We start from the raw sequence: 16,136 nt of genomic DNA, 5'->3' as shown, positions 1-16,136 counted from the left end.
CAGGAAACACACACACGCACACTGCAGTGTCGTGTAGTGCCTTACGGCGCGGTGCGCATCAGTCATTGGTGTTAGAAATTACAGAGGCCATACACAACCAGACTGAGAAAGGACATGAAGTCATTTTTAAGTGACTGCCAAGTCACTGAGGTACTGTTGGCAATAAAAATGGTGGTCAAGTTGACCGGTTGGCCTATGTAGAAGACCACCGCCTATGAATTCCGCTGCCTAGTGCAGACGCTGCAAGGATGCTCCGCATACTTGCACGTCAAGGCAGCACATTGGAGTGGAACGAACCACATTTATTGTGCACGAGTATGCACCCTGGATCCAACCTTAAGCCTTGAACTTCCGCCAAGACTTCCCCGAAGAGACGGGACCCTTCTGGGTACGCTATCGTTGAGCGTCGCGCTTGTCAGTGCCTACGCGTTCGGCATAGGGATGGCGGACACTGCATAGTGTGGCCATTGCGGTGACGACGAAACAATTCGTCCTGTCCTGTGCCAATGTTCACAGTGCAATGTGCTCATATAATCGCTTTACGTTGTTTTCAACCAGTTGGACGATCGGATTCTGTCGGGAGAGAGGGCTTGACAATGTCGACGGGTCTCAACGTCGCATGATAAAGATGTGCAAGGCTTCATAATATCCACCGGCCTGTGTGAAGGCCTCTAAGTGGAATGTCCTTCCTATTATTTCTTTTCCCTTGTTCTTTCACTCTCCGTGTCTTTCTCTATCTTCTTACTTTCGAACTCCTATATCCCCTACTCCAGTGTAGGGTAGCAAACCGGAAACTCGCGTTTGGTCAACCTTCCTGCCTTTCCCCTCTCTCTCACTCTCTCTCTATCTCGTATCAGAAATCGCGAGGCGCTCTATATCTCTAAAGTATCTGCGCCTACTTGGCGTAATAAGCATACTGTCAATCAAAAAATTTTGAGGACCACAGATTCTCAGAAAACGTTCAATCCCCAAGCAGCCTGTAAGAGTAGCCAGTAAAATTATATATATGACGATATTGTTAGCATATTCTAATATGGGCCCGAAATTCAAATACCAGGCTGCTTTGTGAGGATGCGGAGATATTCAATTTCTTTTTTTCAGATTTCATGGTTGGTAATATTTTTGGTTGACGGTAGATTGCCGACTCGTCTACATCGGCACTCAACACAAGCTGTGCGTGAGACAATAACAAAGTCGGCTGTCAGCATTCCGGTGAAACAGCGCCAAATGGGGCTGCTGAAACTGCCTCTCAGACTATACATATGGCCCTTCCTTAGCGCGTCTGCAGCCAGCTATACGTTGTTTGCCGCGCTTTCTTTCGTCTACCATACTCTGAGAACGAGTGTCACGCCGGCAGCACGTCTCTGTCGGGGGAGCCCTTATCGCCGAGTCCCGGCATCGATTAATCCTAACGGTTCGCTACTCTTTTTGTGCGTACCTGTGTTGCCTGTGTACGGAAACGTGTTTGTGTGCTTGCATTCGGCTGGCGCGCCGAGCGATCGCCGTCGGCTGCTGCCTTCTTTCGCTCGTTATCTTTTTCCTTCACCACAGTAGCGCGCCGTCGACCTTTCGCTTCACTAATCTACGGTGAGAGGTGCCGCCTGCCACAGACGTCAATAGAGTGGGCGCTGTTCTTTCGGCCTTTATATTCCTTTTGTTGTGTTTGGTTCCCAATTCATCCGGCAGCCGTACACTTTGCCTTTTCGTTTTTATTTTGTTTTTTAGTAAACTGGCGTATAAAGGGTAAACCACGTCGCCAAGTCAACATGAGAGCCAGCACATAAAAGTCAAGTGTAGTTAGCAGGCGGAGGAAACATCGGGTTCCCATCCCTTCCCACCGTAATGCGATCAGCATTAAAGGAAAGTAACTCCAGCCGACGTGCAACAGGCAATTCAGACGGCTGTCTCGAGTTGTTTTCGTGCGGACACAGCAGCTTCGCTGATCACTCTGCACTCAGGCTTTCGTGGTTTCTCTTCATTTTTGTTTTAGTTGTGCGCGAACACGAAGTTTCTCTATAGTCTCATCTGCACGTATTCTGTCTCAGGTGCGACGCTTGCAAGTGCTGTTGCCAGAGAAATGCGATTCGGTAAACGTTTTCTTGGGCATGCCTAAGGGAAATCATAATCAACATCTGCAGAGCAGTCCTCTTCAATGGTGCAATGCGGCGTAACCAATGGTTCTTAAGACTGTGACCTAGTAACCGGTAGTCAATGAGCTTGGTCTAGTGAGTATAAAGAGATATGTCACCTTTCTCATTGCTAAGCAGCCCTGACATTTAAAATAGTACGTCTGTGAAGCTGTAGCGAAGCAGAGGAAGAAGCAAGGAAAGGCAGGGAGGTGAACCAGAGGCACGTCCGGTTAGCAAACCTGCGCTTTGAGAAGGAGATGAAGGAGCGAGAAGAGAGACGGCACCAGTTTTGCTCAAACTTAAAGGTGCGTACTACGCTTTACGAAAATGTTTTGTCTAAATTTCTGGTGAGCTCCTAATTCTCCTCTAAAGAGTCATCAGAAACCCACAAGAAAGGGGCACTCACTTGAGAATACATGCAAGGTGTTTCTCGAGGAAAACTAAGCAGATTTTTTTCTATGCTGCTTTATTATGTATTTTTCTCTCCCTATGCATTTCTCTGTCCGCATCACAAATATCTCACAATGAGTTGATCAGTGCAATCACCCGCAGAAATGGGAGCAGAATGTGCTACACTTCCTTGAGCACTATCCGCTGTTATTTCGAGAAAACTAATTGTTGTACCCGTTCTTGAAGAAACATTGTCAGAAGCCTTACCAGAAGCCTTACCGGAAGCCTTACTAGAAGCCTTACCAGATGAAGTGCCCTATATCAGGCCCTTTGTTGTACTGAATACACGATGGACAAGCAGCCCGGCCGACTTTAAACGCCCATGGACGGAATAAATTTAAATGTAGGAAAGGTGAAGTAAACTTGAAGTGCTGATTTCATGAAGCTGCTTAGAAAAGCAGCAAAATAAAGAACGGTCGTTTATCACTAATTTTCTTTCAATCTCCTAGAATTCTTTGAAGACCACATGGGCGTAATATTTCTTTGTTTCTTCGGTTCTTTCATATCGGTAGAAAAGTTAACGAAGAAGGGAAAGTCGGCAGCGTATTCATTCACTTATGGAATGCAATATCCTAAAGCTGTTGTATTCTTATTTAATTCCAATATCCTGAAGTCAAATGTACGTAAGCGCTGGCGCAAGCATAAGCGGGGACCTGCAAAAATTGTTTGAACAGCCTAATCAGATGCTCTCCTTTTTAATAGAATGTAACTTTTGTGTGTTTTGAAAGCGAATACCATTGCCTGCAGTGATAAGTTTTCCTTATCGAATTGGTTTAACGAGAGACGAGAAGCGTGCAGAAATGGAGAGGATTTCGGTGAGGACGAGCTAGAGCAGTCAATGTAGATAAACAAATGATGAGGGTAGTGCTGGCGTCTCCGATTGGCCCACTTCCCCTTGCATTGCTCAGATTGCGATAGCTCGTCGACAATTGCGGTGGCGTGCAACGGTACGTTAAAGATTCCACCAAGCCCAGTAGGCAGAACGATCTCGTATACGAGCTGAAAAGCTTGCCCCCTATTGACCGCCACACTGCGCAAAGAAATTTGTTCTCGCCGGCAGCTCCGAGTAGCCAGCGGCAGAACCACCTGTCGGCAGCTATCTCCTATCCCTTTCGAAAGAAACAGCCTCCTGCTATTCCTAAAAAAAATCAGTTTTATTCGGCATATTAATGCATCTTCAATGCGTACAATTCACTGTGACGTGGCCAGTTCTCGCGGTTGAGTGACGTCGAGTGACAGACGAAGTGGGCGCAGCTTGAGAATGTTTGAGGAATCACGGATGCCCTAGTCACGAATATGGAATAGAAACACATTGAAATAACTTTGCGTTATTGACTCTTGAGGCGGCGATCCTGTGGGCCTGCCATGTTTACCACGGGGTGACGCATCCATTGCTTGCCTCATCTGACTCCGTTGTATCCGCGCTTAAAATGGATGTGCATGACGTCCGGTGTGGCTTGAAAAACCTCCCTTTTGGCCGATATTGTGGACGGTGACTGGTTGAACGACACGAAGCATTGGCCACAGCTACAGTGGACAATTAAGTGCTTTCTAAGCTTACTACACCTTGCCCAAGCGGTTCGAGCAGCGTATACGGTGCTTGAAGTAAAAGCGTCTCGAGAAATGTATTCCAAGCTGTCCGAACTTAGCGCTTATGAATTAAATCTGGAACAGTTCTTTTGTATCTTTGTTCGTTATTTGGCTTACAATTTAAAGCAGCGGATTGTCGTGTTTCTGATTCAACAGAGTTCCTTGGTGCCGTCTATCCAATTGTTTATTATCTGCCTCATCGCTCACGGTTGTGCTCAGTTGCGATAGATTTGTTCTTGCTGCGCACAAGACTTGGAACGTAAATGTTCTGTTCGTCGTAATGGGCTGTAGCAACGACGTATTATTGCTATAGTCACTCCTTTTCTCCGTGGAGTGTTACGAAACATTCAGTTTCGAAGATTAGTGGGCTTTCGCTATCGTGGCCTCGCCCATGCTTCGGTGCACGGATTCAAAAGTGCAATTACTCTTTATGCGTTGGCGATAGAGTGGGCATAAGCTTGCACGTGAATTGGGCTAGGTTCGTGTAGATAAGGTCCGAGAAACCTACTATTTCAGGAAGCAGCGCTTCTTTCTTTGTCACTGTGTAACCAGAGGTACTCACTCTTGCCAACGTTCCGCGGTTGAAGTCGTTTCTTTGGAGGTCAGCGATACAACGCTGGCGAATGAGTAAAATTTTTTTTTCATCCTCGGCGAAAAGTGTGCATCGCGAAGGGCCGGCAACATAGGCAGCCCTTATGTAGCTGCGGTCCGTGAACGTGGTCACACAGATTCATTCCATTTCTTCACATGCAAGTAACTATTTTTGCAGCCAATTACAGCACACGTCTTACATCTACCGCTCTACATTTTGCAGCATGAATGGAGCACATTGTGCTAGCGGAAACCCAGTTGCGTGTCCGACGGACGATCGCACAGAAGCAGCACAGAAGTTATGATTTCGTATTCGTGCACTTCCGCTGAGGCAACGTGCTGCGCACCGTCGACAGCGCCATCTCGTTCCTCTGGAACAAACTGTTTCGCGAAAAGGGTCTACAGCCACCATGGAGCTACAAAAAGGAGATTCTGGGGCTTCTGAGTGCCAAAAACCCGATCTTGTTATGAGGTACGTCGTAGTGGGAGACTTGGGATTGATTCTGACCACCTGAGGTTCGGTAACGTGCACCTGAATCTAAATATACAGCGTTAAGCGTCTCCTGTCACAGAAAATCCGGTGTCAGCGTCAGGCGTCGGCGTCAGCGTCTGCGTCCCGTGAGCGAAAATCGCCGTCTATATTCAGGTGTGTGTATACGCCACGTCCTGCTTTATGACGTGCAGTATATGCGGATTACAGTGCCACACCATTCTATCGCTAAAGTTGCTCACACCATGTCTTACATTCTTCACAAAGTTAATCCTCGGAATATTGAGAGTGACAGCTCACAAACAAATGTCGCGAAAAGAAAACACCAACAGCGCATACCTTATAAGTTAAATCTTCTCAGAGTGAAATATTAGAAGTGCCAAACAATAATAGAACCCAGAAAAATTATGTAAATATTTTGGTGCGGCTGCGCACAACCTCCGGGATCGGCCAACGCAACTGGCCGTGCTTCTACCAGAAAGCTCACCTTGCAATTACATAAGCAATTACATAAGCTGCAGTTGCCGGGAAGCATGAGAAGTAGTCAGGGATCTTTGAATGCTATCGCGTTCCACTGGTAAAGGCCCAGCTTAAGCGTCCTTCAATATATCTTTTTTTTTTCATTTTGCTACTATGGAAATGCGCCCGCCGCAGCCGGGAACGCCCCAGCGACTTCGAGCTCAGCAGTACGACGCCACACCCGTCGTGAAGTAGGGGAGCGCCATCGGCACAGACAAAATCGAAGAAAAGAACTACACGAGCGCTTGGAACACGAGCTCCTTTTCACCTGCATCTACATTTTCTTCGGCTTTGTCCGTGTCGATTGCGCTCCCCTAGTTCACCATGGAAGCTTACCAACTCACCCAAATGTCGACCATGCCATATTCACTAGGCTAGGCTACAAAGAATGAAGTGTCCATGAATGTATTTTATTCAGATAGCTGACTGCACACTCTTAGAAAAATAAAGGTAGTAAAGGGGTTGTAGCGTGGGAAGTTACTAAATTTACCCACCACTATTACCTTTTACAAAGTGTTTACTATCTTCGCTAATTCATACCTATACAAGAGAGAGAGAGAAGGGAGAGAGAAAAGGCAGGGAGGTTAACCAGACGTAGTCCAATTTGCTACCCTACACGTGGGGATGGGGAAGTGGAAGAGAGAGAGAGGGAGTACATTAATCTATATCCCATTTTCGCACGCACAAAGCTAGCTGAAGCATATCTATAGTCAGGCACTCAAGTCTGCTGCCTTCCGGTACTGAAGAAGCGCTCGAATGTCTTTCTGGGCTAATGAACTGAGTGCGATTCGGCTTGATTAACCTACATAACGCAGGCTTGTTGCGGAAATAAACTTAGTTGTGAGTGGCGCCGGTCCTGTCGCTTGTGTTCTTCTTGAGTCCTGGTCTTCTGCGCCTTGCCTTTACTAATTCAAGCATGAACCAACTAGCCCTAGCAAGAGTTTTACTTGAACTGTGAGGCCAGGCTCCCAAGACATTTGCTTCTGTAAATGGCCCATCGTCCAGTCTATTCAAGGCACATTGGAGAGTCTGACGTTGGCTATCAAAGCGAGAACAGTGGTACAAAAGATGACTGATGCTCTATTCACGTTTGCACTTAGCTTACATTGGTGAGCCTGCCATTCCAGTACGATAGTTGTAGGAGTTAGTAAATGCTACTCTTACCCACAGCCGACACAACAGTGCTGCGTCACGTCGTGAAAGGTTTGCTAGTAATTTCAGCTTCAGTGATGGGTCTAGGTTGAATAATTAATGCTTAGAGTTCTGCGGTGTATGTCGGTAACTCAACGTCATGGTAAGAGCCAGATTTCGAAGCTCTCCTGCAGGGTATACTTTCGATAAAGGTATAAGGAGTGTCGCTGCTTTAATCTGGACACTTCGGGCAGCGTCATCGCCGAGTTGATTACCAACGATGCCACATTGTCCCGGAAGCCATTGAAGGATTATGTCATGTCCTCGTTAAGAAGCGCAATGGCAGGTTTCGTTGATTTGGGACACCAGCTGTTCGTAACTACCACGTCGTAAACCTCGCAAGCATCGGAGGGCTACTTTCGAATTACAAAGTATTGCCCATTTGCTTGGCGGTTCTTTTTTCAGTGTATTCCACAGCAGTACGACGAGCGGCCCGATCGCAACCTGTAGATGTCGTTACATGTGAAGTCAAACTTGATGACGACCGGTTCAGATGGCAAACAACGGCCTCCGTCGAACTTTCCGAGACCAAACCGTCCGTGTAACATAGATTTGATTAGCGTGCGGGCAATGCAAAAGCTCCAATGTGATGTGCTTGAGAGCCGCGGTGGTCAGGCTAGCCTTCGTCGCAGTACCTGGAAGAGCAAGGTACACAGGAGGCTTTTTCAAGCACTACCAGGGAATGGCGTCGCTGTTTTCGGGCGAGTATCGCAACGATAAAATGTGCTGGTTAGCCGCAACTGTTCTGGAAAACGCTGCCTTGGGTCTTTTCGCAGGCAAGTGAGCGAGATGGCGGTCAGGGACTCTGAATATAGGCGAACATGCGCCCGGAGTGCGTCGACAGCTGTATAGTTCGTTATTTCGTGGTCTCTCGCGGTCGCAATTGTTGCTACGGTTGAAACACATCGAGGTAGCCCCAGCCATGTTCGAAAGGTCGGGTCTTGAATACTCTGTAGGACACGAATGTTAGTTTTGTTAGCATTTAACAGCACCGGTGTGCCATATCGCAAGTTTCCTACGAAGATCGTCCTGAGTAGTTGACGTATAGATGCTACGGATGTGCCCCACGTTTTACCGGCAAGCAACCTTAGTATATGGGTGACATAGCTAAACCTCTTCTTCAAGTATGAGATATGGGGGCTCCATGAAAGGCCTCTGTCGATAATAACGCCTAGAAACCCGTGAGATTTTGCGTATGAAATTGTTTGGTGGTCTGTATAAATGGGGCACCAGGTCATGGGCTTCTGGCTAAAAGCGACTAAGGCTCACTTCTCGGTCGAAATGCTGAGGCCTTGAGCAAACAGTAAAACCTCAATTGGGCCTAGTTGGTACATAATTCTGAACTTAAACTTACAGTGCAAACACCTAAGACGAACCACAAAAAGAAGACACGACACACACATCTTTGTCCCTGCACCCATTTGAATTTGAATTCTTACGTTTGCGTATGTGATAAGTTGGCAGATCTCAGTAATGTGATCTGCGCGCCTGCGCGGTTGTGTGGCCTAGGGTGTACATATGCATCGACGACGAAGTAATAAAGAAGTTGTTAGTCAGCGCCAGTGTGTGTCGTGTCTTCCTTTTGTGGTTCGTCTTAGGTGTTTGCGCTGTAAGTTTATGAGCAACTAGGTACGACGATGTTAGGGACATTGTTTTTTGGAACCGGTACGCACCTGGGGCAGTGTAACTGTTGAAGCCCATATGCATATGCCGTCAGCATATATGGAAAGGTTGACTGTATGTCGTAGAATCTCGGCGTGTCCAAGGATTGCAAGGTTGAACAAAGTGGGGCTAAGAACTCCACCCCGCGGGACGCAACGGCAAGTGCAATGGTCAGCGGTTCAGCCATCCGCATTTTGCACAAAAAGGGATCTTTTGAATAGATAGCTCCGAATCTACTGAAACATTCTTCCACCCATTCCATAATTTTCTAGGGCATAAAGGACAGCTAGGAGGAGGAGGAATAAACTTTTATTGTAGAACCAGCACTTTATGATGGCCGGGCCTAAGCCTCCCACGAAGGGACGTCGAGGGCTTGCCTCGCCGCCGCCTCGCGGGCGTGCTGGGTCGCCCAGGTTTGGTCGTCGAGGGCGGAGCTCCGCAGAGCCCCATGCAACCTCGACGAGAGAGTCGTGGCGTTAGTCTGTGTGTACTGTGCTGGGCACTCCCATAGCATATGCGGAAGCGTAGCCGGGTGAATTCCACAGCACCGGCAGTTGGGGGTAGTGTAGACGTCCGGAAATATAAGGTGGAGGCGGGCGGGTGAAGGGTACGTGTTTGTTTGTAGTAGACGCAGGGTGGTAGCCTGCACCCGGCTGAACTTTGGGTGAGGCGGGGGAAGATTCGGCGACTGAGGTAAAAGACCTTAACGAGATCGTTATAAGTTGTCAGACTGTCCCTGGTGTCCAACTCATCTCCAGTGACTCCGGCGCGGTTGACTAGGCCTCGCGCAATGGAGTGGGTGACCTCGTTGAGATTGGGGAGGTGTGGGTGGACAGGGCCCGCATGGGTCGGGATCCATGTTAGGGAGATTATGCTGTCTTTAGAGTGTGGTGCCTGGTAGAGGATGTGAACAGCTTGGGGAGAAATACGGCCTTTGCTGAAGTTAGTAACGGCTGAGCGAGAGTCACACACTATGGGGTGACAGGTGGGATCTAAAGTGGCCAGGGCGATGGCCACTTCTTCAGCCGTCTCGGCAGTGGGGGTAGTGACGCTGCAGGCGTGGTGTAGTACTCCATCGCGTGTGGCGACGGCCACAAATCGTGTGCCATGGGAGTATTGGGCTGCATCAACAAATGTGACGCCATGTATGTGGGCAAGGGCTTTTATGATAGCTCCGGCCCGAGCTTGGCGCCGGGCCCTGTTATATTCAGGGTGCATATTTCTAGGGATAGGGTCTATGAGGAAATTATGGTAGGTCAAAAAAGAACCGACTGCTTCGTTTGAGGTGAACAAAACAACTAAACTTTATTTCGATAGGGATGCCCGTTGCCGAGCGAGTTCGGAGGAGCACAGGGTTGCCCGTTGACGAAAGGAATGAGGCTAAAGTTGGTAGTTTCTTCATACTCCCCCCGGAATGAGCTTCAGGTCATTCGTCCATGTATTCCATTGGGTACAACAGTTGAATCGGTCTTCTCAATGTGGTTCCATTAGGCGTGCGCACCATGCAAGCTCTGATTCTTCCATCTCGTCCGAGAAGGACTTCTGCCACTTGTCCAGTTTTCCAGAGTTGCCTCGGTAGATAGTGTTCATGGACTAAAGCGAGAGTTCCTTTCTTCAGTGCGCTTGACCAACTTGGCACAGCAAAATGTGCTGATCGGAGACTCGTCAGGTACTCCTTTTGCCAGCGACGCCAAAACTGGTCGACCATCCTTTGTCGGTATTGCCAACGACGAGTGAGTTGACCAGGGGGCTGAGCCACCTCTGTAGTGGAGCCACTGTCAGGAAGAGTGGTCAGTCGCTTTCCCACTAGAAAGTGCGATGGTGCTAGCGGTTCGGGTTCGTTCGCCTCCGTGTAGACGTAGGTCAAGGGTCTAGAGTTGATGACAGCTTCGATTTCAGTTAGGATTGTCGTGAGCTCCTCGAAGTTGCAGTAGCTGTTTCCCAATACCTCCTTCAACGATGTTTTTACGGACCGAACAATTCTTTCCCAGAATCCTCCCCACCAAGCAGCTTTCTCAGCTATAAATTTCCAGCGGATCTGGTGGCTTGTGAAGAAGTTGTGAATTTCTTCTCCTCTTATTGTAGTCCATAGTCGCCTTAGATCCTTAGAAGCGCGCTGGAATGTCCTGGCGTTGTCAGAAAAGATCACTCGACAAACTCCTCTTCTCGAGATAAATCTTCGAAACGCCATCAGGAAGTTTGAGGTGGACATGTCGGTCACCAATTCAAGGTGTATTGCCCTGGTCACTGCACATGTGAAAATAACGATGTAAGACTTCCGGTTATTTCCTTGATCCTTTGTGTTCAGTGGGCCAGCAAAATCTACACCGGTAACATCAAAGGGTGGAGCTTGTGTCACCCTCTCACGAGGCAGAGGAGCGACTGGCTCAGTAGCAGCTCGGCTGTTGAAACGGTTGCAAGTCATACATTTCTTAAGCACCTTTTTCACCATTTGCCTTCCCCGCACGATCCAGTACATTTCCCTCAATTCGGTAAGAGTCTCCAGTGCGCCTGCATGCAGGAGACGGCGGTGGGTTGCGCTGATCGTTAGCTCTGTGAAGGGATGTCTTGACGGTAGGATAACAGGATGCTTCACGTTGTAGGACAAGTCTGCTGCACTGAGCCTTCCTCCAACTCTTAGCACTCCATCGTCGTCGTGGATGACGCTGAGATCACGTATCGGAGAATCGCTTGGCATGCGTGTCGAGCGGCGAAGACACTGGAGTTCCTCTTGGAAGGCCTCGAATTGTACTTGAAGAATCAAACAAGTATGTGCCTTTTGAACTTCCTCTGTCGTAATAGGTCCCTCGTATTTTTGGTCGGGGTGCCTGGCGTTGTGGAAAAATCGTAAAACCCAGGCTGTCACTCGAACCAGTCTAGAGAGGGAGCTATATTTCTGCAGAGGCAAGACAGATTCCTTTACAGTCACGTTGTGAACGCGAAGCGTTCTTCTTTCCTCCTCTGCGATGATCATGTCAGCGGCGCCTTCATGCCTTGGCCAGCAAGTAGGTGGCTTCGAAAGCCAAGCAGGTCCATTCCACCAAAGTGAGCTCGACTTGAGTGCCTTAGGTGTGACTCCCCTTGTCAAAAGGTCGGCGGGATTTTCGATCCCAGAACAGTGATTCCAGATGTCTGGGTCCGATCGCTGCTGAATTTCCAACACTCTGTTGGCGACAAAGGGTTTCCATTGTTGGGCGGGACCTCGAACCCAATGCAGCGCAATAGATGAATCAGTCCACAGATACCATTTGGCTATTGGAAGGCTCAGTGACCGCTCCAAATATTCCCTCAGTCGAGCACCTATCACCATGCCCATCAATTCCAGTCTTGGAAGAGAAATTCTCTTAATTGGTGCTACTCGGGACTTTGAGAGGACCAGAGTAACTTTTGCTTCCTTGACCCCGGAGATGCGCAAATATACAACTGCGCCGTAAGCTTTGGGGCTGGCATCTGTGAAGATGTGTACTTCCTTCCAGCTATCGTTGGGTAAGCTACCATATCGTCTTGACACTGTTATGTCCGTTAAATGGTGTAACTGGGTGTGCCACTGCGTCCAAGCTGCTTTTACTTCTTCAGGCAGAGGGGCGTCCCACTCAATACCCAATTCCCACAGTGTTTGAAACATCAACTTGGTTGTAACTGTGACCGGAGAAATGAGACCAAGTGGGTCATATATACGAGCCGATGCTTGAAGTATGAATCGTTTGGTGTTGCTGTTTCGGTCTAGGAAATCTAAGATGGCCTCCATGGAAAATGCTAGGTGATCTCTGTCCTTATCCCATACAAGTCCGAGGACCCGTGAGACACCTGTTGTTGGACATTCCATGTAGCCAAGGGCGCATCCGGTTCCTTCGTCATTGAACAGCTGTTGCAGCTTCTTGGAATTTGAGTTCCACTTACGCAGTGTCATGCTTGCTCGATTCATGACATCTAGTGCCCCTCGGTAGAAATCTGTAGCCTGCTCCACTGTGTTCGCTCCTGTTATGAGGTCGTCCACGTAAAGGCTCTCGCTGATGGTTTTTCTTATTTCTGGATAATCTTCTGTCGTGGACAGATGGTGGCGCACGGTGGCTGCGAGGAGGAATGGACTACTTGTCACGCCAAAAGGGACACGAGTCTTTCTCCAGACCTCAATAGGAGGCTCTGGGTCTTCCTTCGTTGGAAGATGTCCATACCAAAGAAATCGGAGGGCATCGCGATCAGCCGGTTGCACCGAAATTTGCAGAAATGCCTTTTCAATGTCTGCACTTAATCCGATACGATGAATTCTGAAGTTCAGCAAAACCTTAAGTAAATCTGGATTCAAGTTCGGTCCTGGTTCTAGGGCTTCGTTCAGAGATATACAACCTGCATCGTGAGAAGATGCGTCAAAGACGACTCTAATCTTGGTCGAAAGGCTGTCAGGTCTAAAAACTGCACGATGAGGCATGTAGTATAATCTGCTTACATCGTTGTTGCTTTCTTGCGATGGAACTCGTTCTGCGAACCCTTGTTCCAGGTACTGACGGATAGCCTCGTCATACTTAATCAGTGTCGCCTCATCTTTGATTAACTTCTTCGTGAGGTTAGTCAAGCGCTTCCTTGCAACAGCTTTATTGTCGGCGAGTTGCATGTTCAAGGGTTTCCAGGGCAGTGCTACCTCATAGCGCTTGTCTTTTTTCTCTACCGATGCCGAAAATGTACCGACTTCCTCGCTTTCTTCGTTCGTTTGAGCACAAGAGTCGATGATTCCAATGCTCTCAAGTTCCCAGAACGATTTAAGCTCCTTGGACAAGCTGGTTGTGTCGGCGAACACTCCGGCACGAAGCACTGCCACGGTTGAGCAGTAGGCAGCTGCGCTACTGCTGGGAATCGCTCCTTGTAGAGTCCATCCAAATTCGGTCTTTACCGCAACTAGTGCGCCTTGCAGCCTCTTGACTTCACCACACACCAAAGTCCAATAATAGTCAGCACCGATAAGAATGTCGATCCCGCTTCCCATCAAATGGGCTGGCGCAACAGTCACGTCTGCCAGTTCATCCATGTCCGCTTGCACCTCTTTTAGGATGTCCTCAGGAACGTGAAGCCGATCAGAGCAGATCTCCGGTATTTCCAGAGCTTCGATAGAGTGCTCTTTACGGTCGTATTGACTTCTTAGCCAAATTTTTACTCTTCTGCGCTTCTCTTTGATAATGTTTCCTGCTCCTCCGAATGGGTAGATTGTGATGTCCTCTTCACCTACAACCTCTAGTTGCAGTTCCCGTGAAAGTCTTTTAGTGACAAAGCTTCGTTGGCTACCTCCGTCAAAGAGTAGACGAGTGAGCGCTCTTCTTCGTCCCTCTGCCCATACTTGAGCGGTTTGGAGCAGCACAGTTGGCACCTTTTCAGATTTCTTTTCTGTCCAAGAGTGCAACTCTGTGGCTTTATTCTCGCGTGGCTTCCATGTCGGGTCACACATCTGAGTCAGATGTCTTCTGCCACATTCCTTGCATTTTATTCTTTTGTTGCGGCATTCTCTTGAAGTGTGCCCTTTTATGCAGCATCGGAAGCACCGGCCAGCTGCAGTGAGCCTTTTCTTCTTTTCATCCAATGAGATCTTCGCCTGACAATTTTGAGTCGCATGATCTTTTGCAGCACAGAATGCACATGGATTGGACTGCTTCGAAGCACCCGCAGAAAAGAGAGAAGCTGCTGACCCTTTCTGAGGTTTGCTCTTTTCTTTGTCTCGATGTTTTGATTCTCTGGCTGCGAGATTACCAGGTTGCAGTGCCTTTTCCCGGCTCTCTACTTCTGTTTTAAGAAAAGCTTGCAAACTCTTGATGCTGATCGCGTCATCTTTGCTTGCAGCGGAAAGTCCCTTATGGTATCCGACAACAAGATCCGTTGGCAGCATTCGCAGGAGTGCGGAGGAGAGCAGGGCGCCGTAACTGTCTGTCTTGACTCCGAGCGCCGTGAGACCAGCGATATTGCGTTGCAGGTGGTCATAGAGTCGACGTAGGCCGATGTGCTCCTTTTCGTTCTGTACCGGTGGCAATTCGAGTAACTGAGTCAGGTGGTCTTGAATCAGCACGTCTCGTCGACCGAAGCGTTCTTTCAGAAGTTCGATGACAGTGGTGTAATTTGCCCCAGTCACTTGAATGCCGGCAATGGCCGCTGCGGCTTTTCCCGAAAGCACCGATCGCAAGTACAAAAACTTCTCTGCGTTGGAGAGGCCGTCGTTTCCGTGCACCGCTTGCTCGAACTGCTCCCAGAAGGACTGCCACTCCGTGGCGGCGCCGCTAAATCGTTGTAACTCGAGCTTCGGCAGTTTCACTTTGCACTTTGCCCCCGCCGGAGGGCCGTCGGTCTGCGCCCGCGTCGCCGCCATTTCTGCTTGTTTTGTTAGCAGGTCTTTTTCTGCTTCTTGGCGGAGTTTTGCCATGTGTGCGACGATACGGTCGCTGTATTCTATGGTCCGCACATAATTTAGCTCTGCGTCTTGGTCTTGTACTAAGGGCTCGATGGCGGCGTCCACCTCGTTTAGCTGTATTTGGAGGGCGCTAAGCCTCGCAGACAATACATTAAGAGCTCCTTCGTCTGCATGACTCTCCAAGAATAAGTCCGCTTCAGAAATCAGTTTAGTGACTTGAGCTCTCAATGCACTTCTTTTCAGTTTGAGCCGTTCCATCGTGGCATCAATGTTTAGAGTTCGCTTACCGCGATGGGGCTTGAGTCGTGGTGTCGGTTTCAGTTGGGTGTGGCGTCGTTAGGCCTTGTTGTTGAAGGCGCGCCTCGTCGACCGTTTTCTGCCCGAGGATCGTTGCTAGTTTTCCCCGAGCTCGTTGTGGTGTCGACGTCTGTTGACCTCGTTGCCTCAATGGTAAGTTCGATCGTTTTGGAAAAGGAAGACGAAGTGATTCTCGTAGAGACCACTATTCCTTCGCGCTGCAGTATTTTCGGCTTTTTCCCGTGTTTTACTGGGAGACGCCGCTCTCATTGCCACGGCAATGGAAGTGGAGTCGGCAGAATGCCGACGCGACGTGACTGCTTCGTCAGGTACCGGCCCGAGGAAGAGAAATTGCCCACCGAGTCAAGCTGGCAGTGAGGACACTGTGTTGTACTCCTGCTCAAGCGATGACGCCTCAGATGACGAAGGCTTCGAAAGAGTGGTACACCGGAAGGCCAAGAGAAGAAACATCAGCGGACGGTCTTCGTCAAGTAAGTCTACCGTCATTCCACAGCGCAGGCCATCGGCGCACACAATTCTTTTTGTGCCGGACGCACCTGCCGACAACCTCAACCGCCTTAATCGACAAGCGATTTCCGTTTCTCTGGAGGCTCTTGTCCCAGGAGAAATCAAAGATATCAGAATTAATACTCGAAAGAACGTCCTGGCTATTGACGTCCACAACCGAAGCGCAATCAATGCTTTGATGGCAGTAAAGCTCCTGGGCAACATCAATGTCCACTACCTCATTCCGCAAGACAACGAAACAACGGCCGGTGTTGTCTATGACATTGACACATCCATTAACGACAGCGACCTGCCAATTTTA

General features: G+C 48.8%; 1 protein-coding gene across 1 annotated transcript; it reads right to left on the bottom strand.

The window, feature by feature from the left end:
- Window positions 1–10,048: 10,048 nt before the first annotated feature.
- LOC126536796 (uncharacterized) lies at window positions 10,049–14,968 on the bottom strand. Its single transcript, XM_050183799.1, has one exon. It carries the CDS (start codon window positions 14,966–14,968, stop codon window positions 10,049–10,051), a length of 4,920 nt encoding a protein of 1,639 aa, XP_050039756.1.
- Between the last annotated feature and the right edge of the window lie 1,168 nt (window positions 14,969–16,136).

Source organism: Dermacentor andersoni, chromosome 4 (genome assembly GCF_023375885.2).
Source record: "Dermacentor andersoni chromosome 4, qqDerAnde1_hic_scaffold, whole genome shotgun sequence".
Lineage (NCBI taxonomy): Eukaryota > Metazoa > Arthropoda > Arachnida > Ixodida > Ixodidae > Dermacentor > Dermacentor andersoni.
This window is presented reverse-complemented; position numbering and strand designations above follow the sequence as displayed.

What these genes read in the sequence shown, in the direction of transcription:
- LOC126536796 (XM_050183799.1), bottom strand. Translation starts at nt 14,968, where the DNA reads ATGGCGGCGACGCGGGCGCAGACCGACGGCCCTCCGGCGGGGGCAAAG.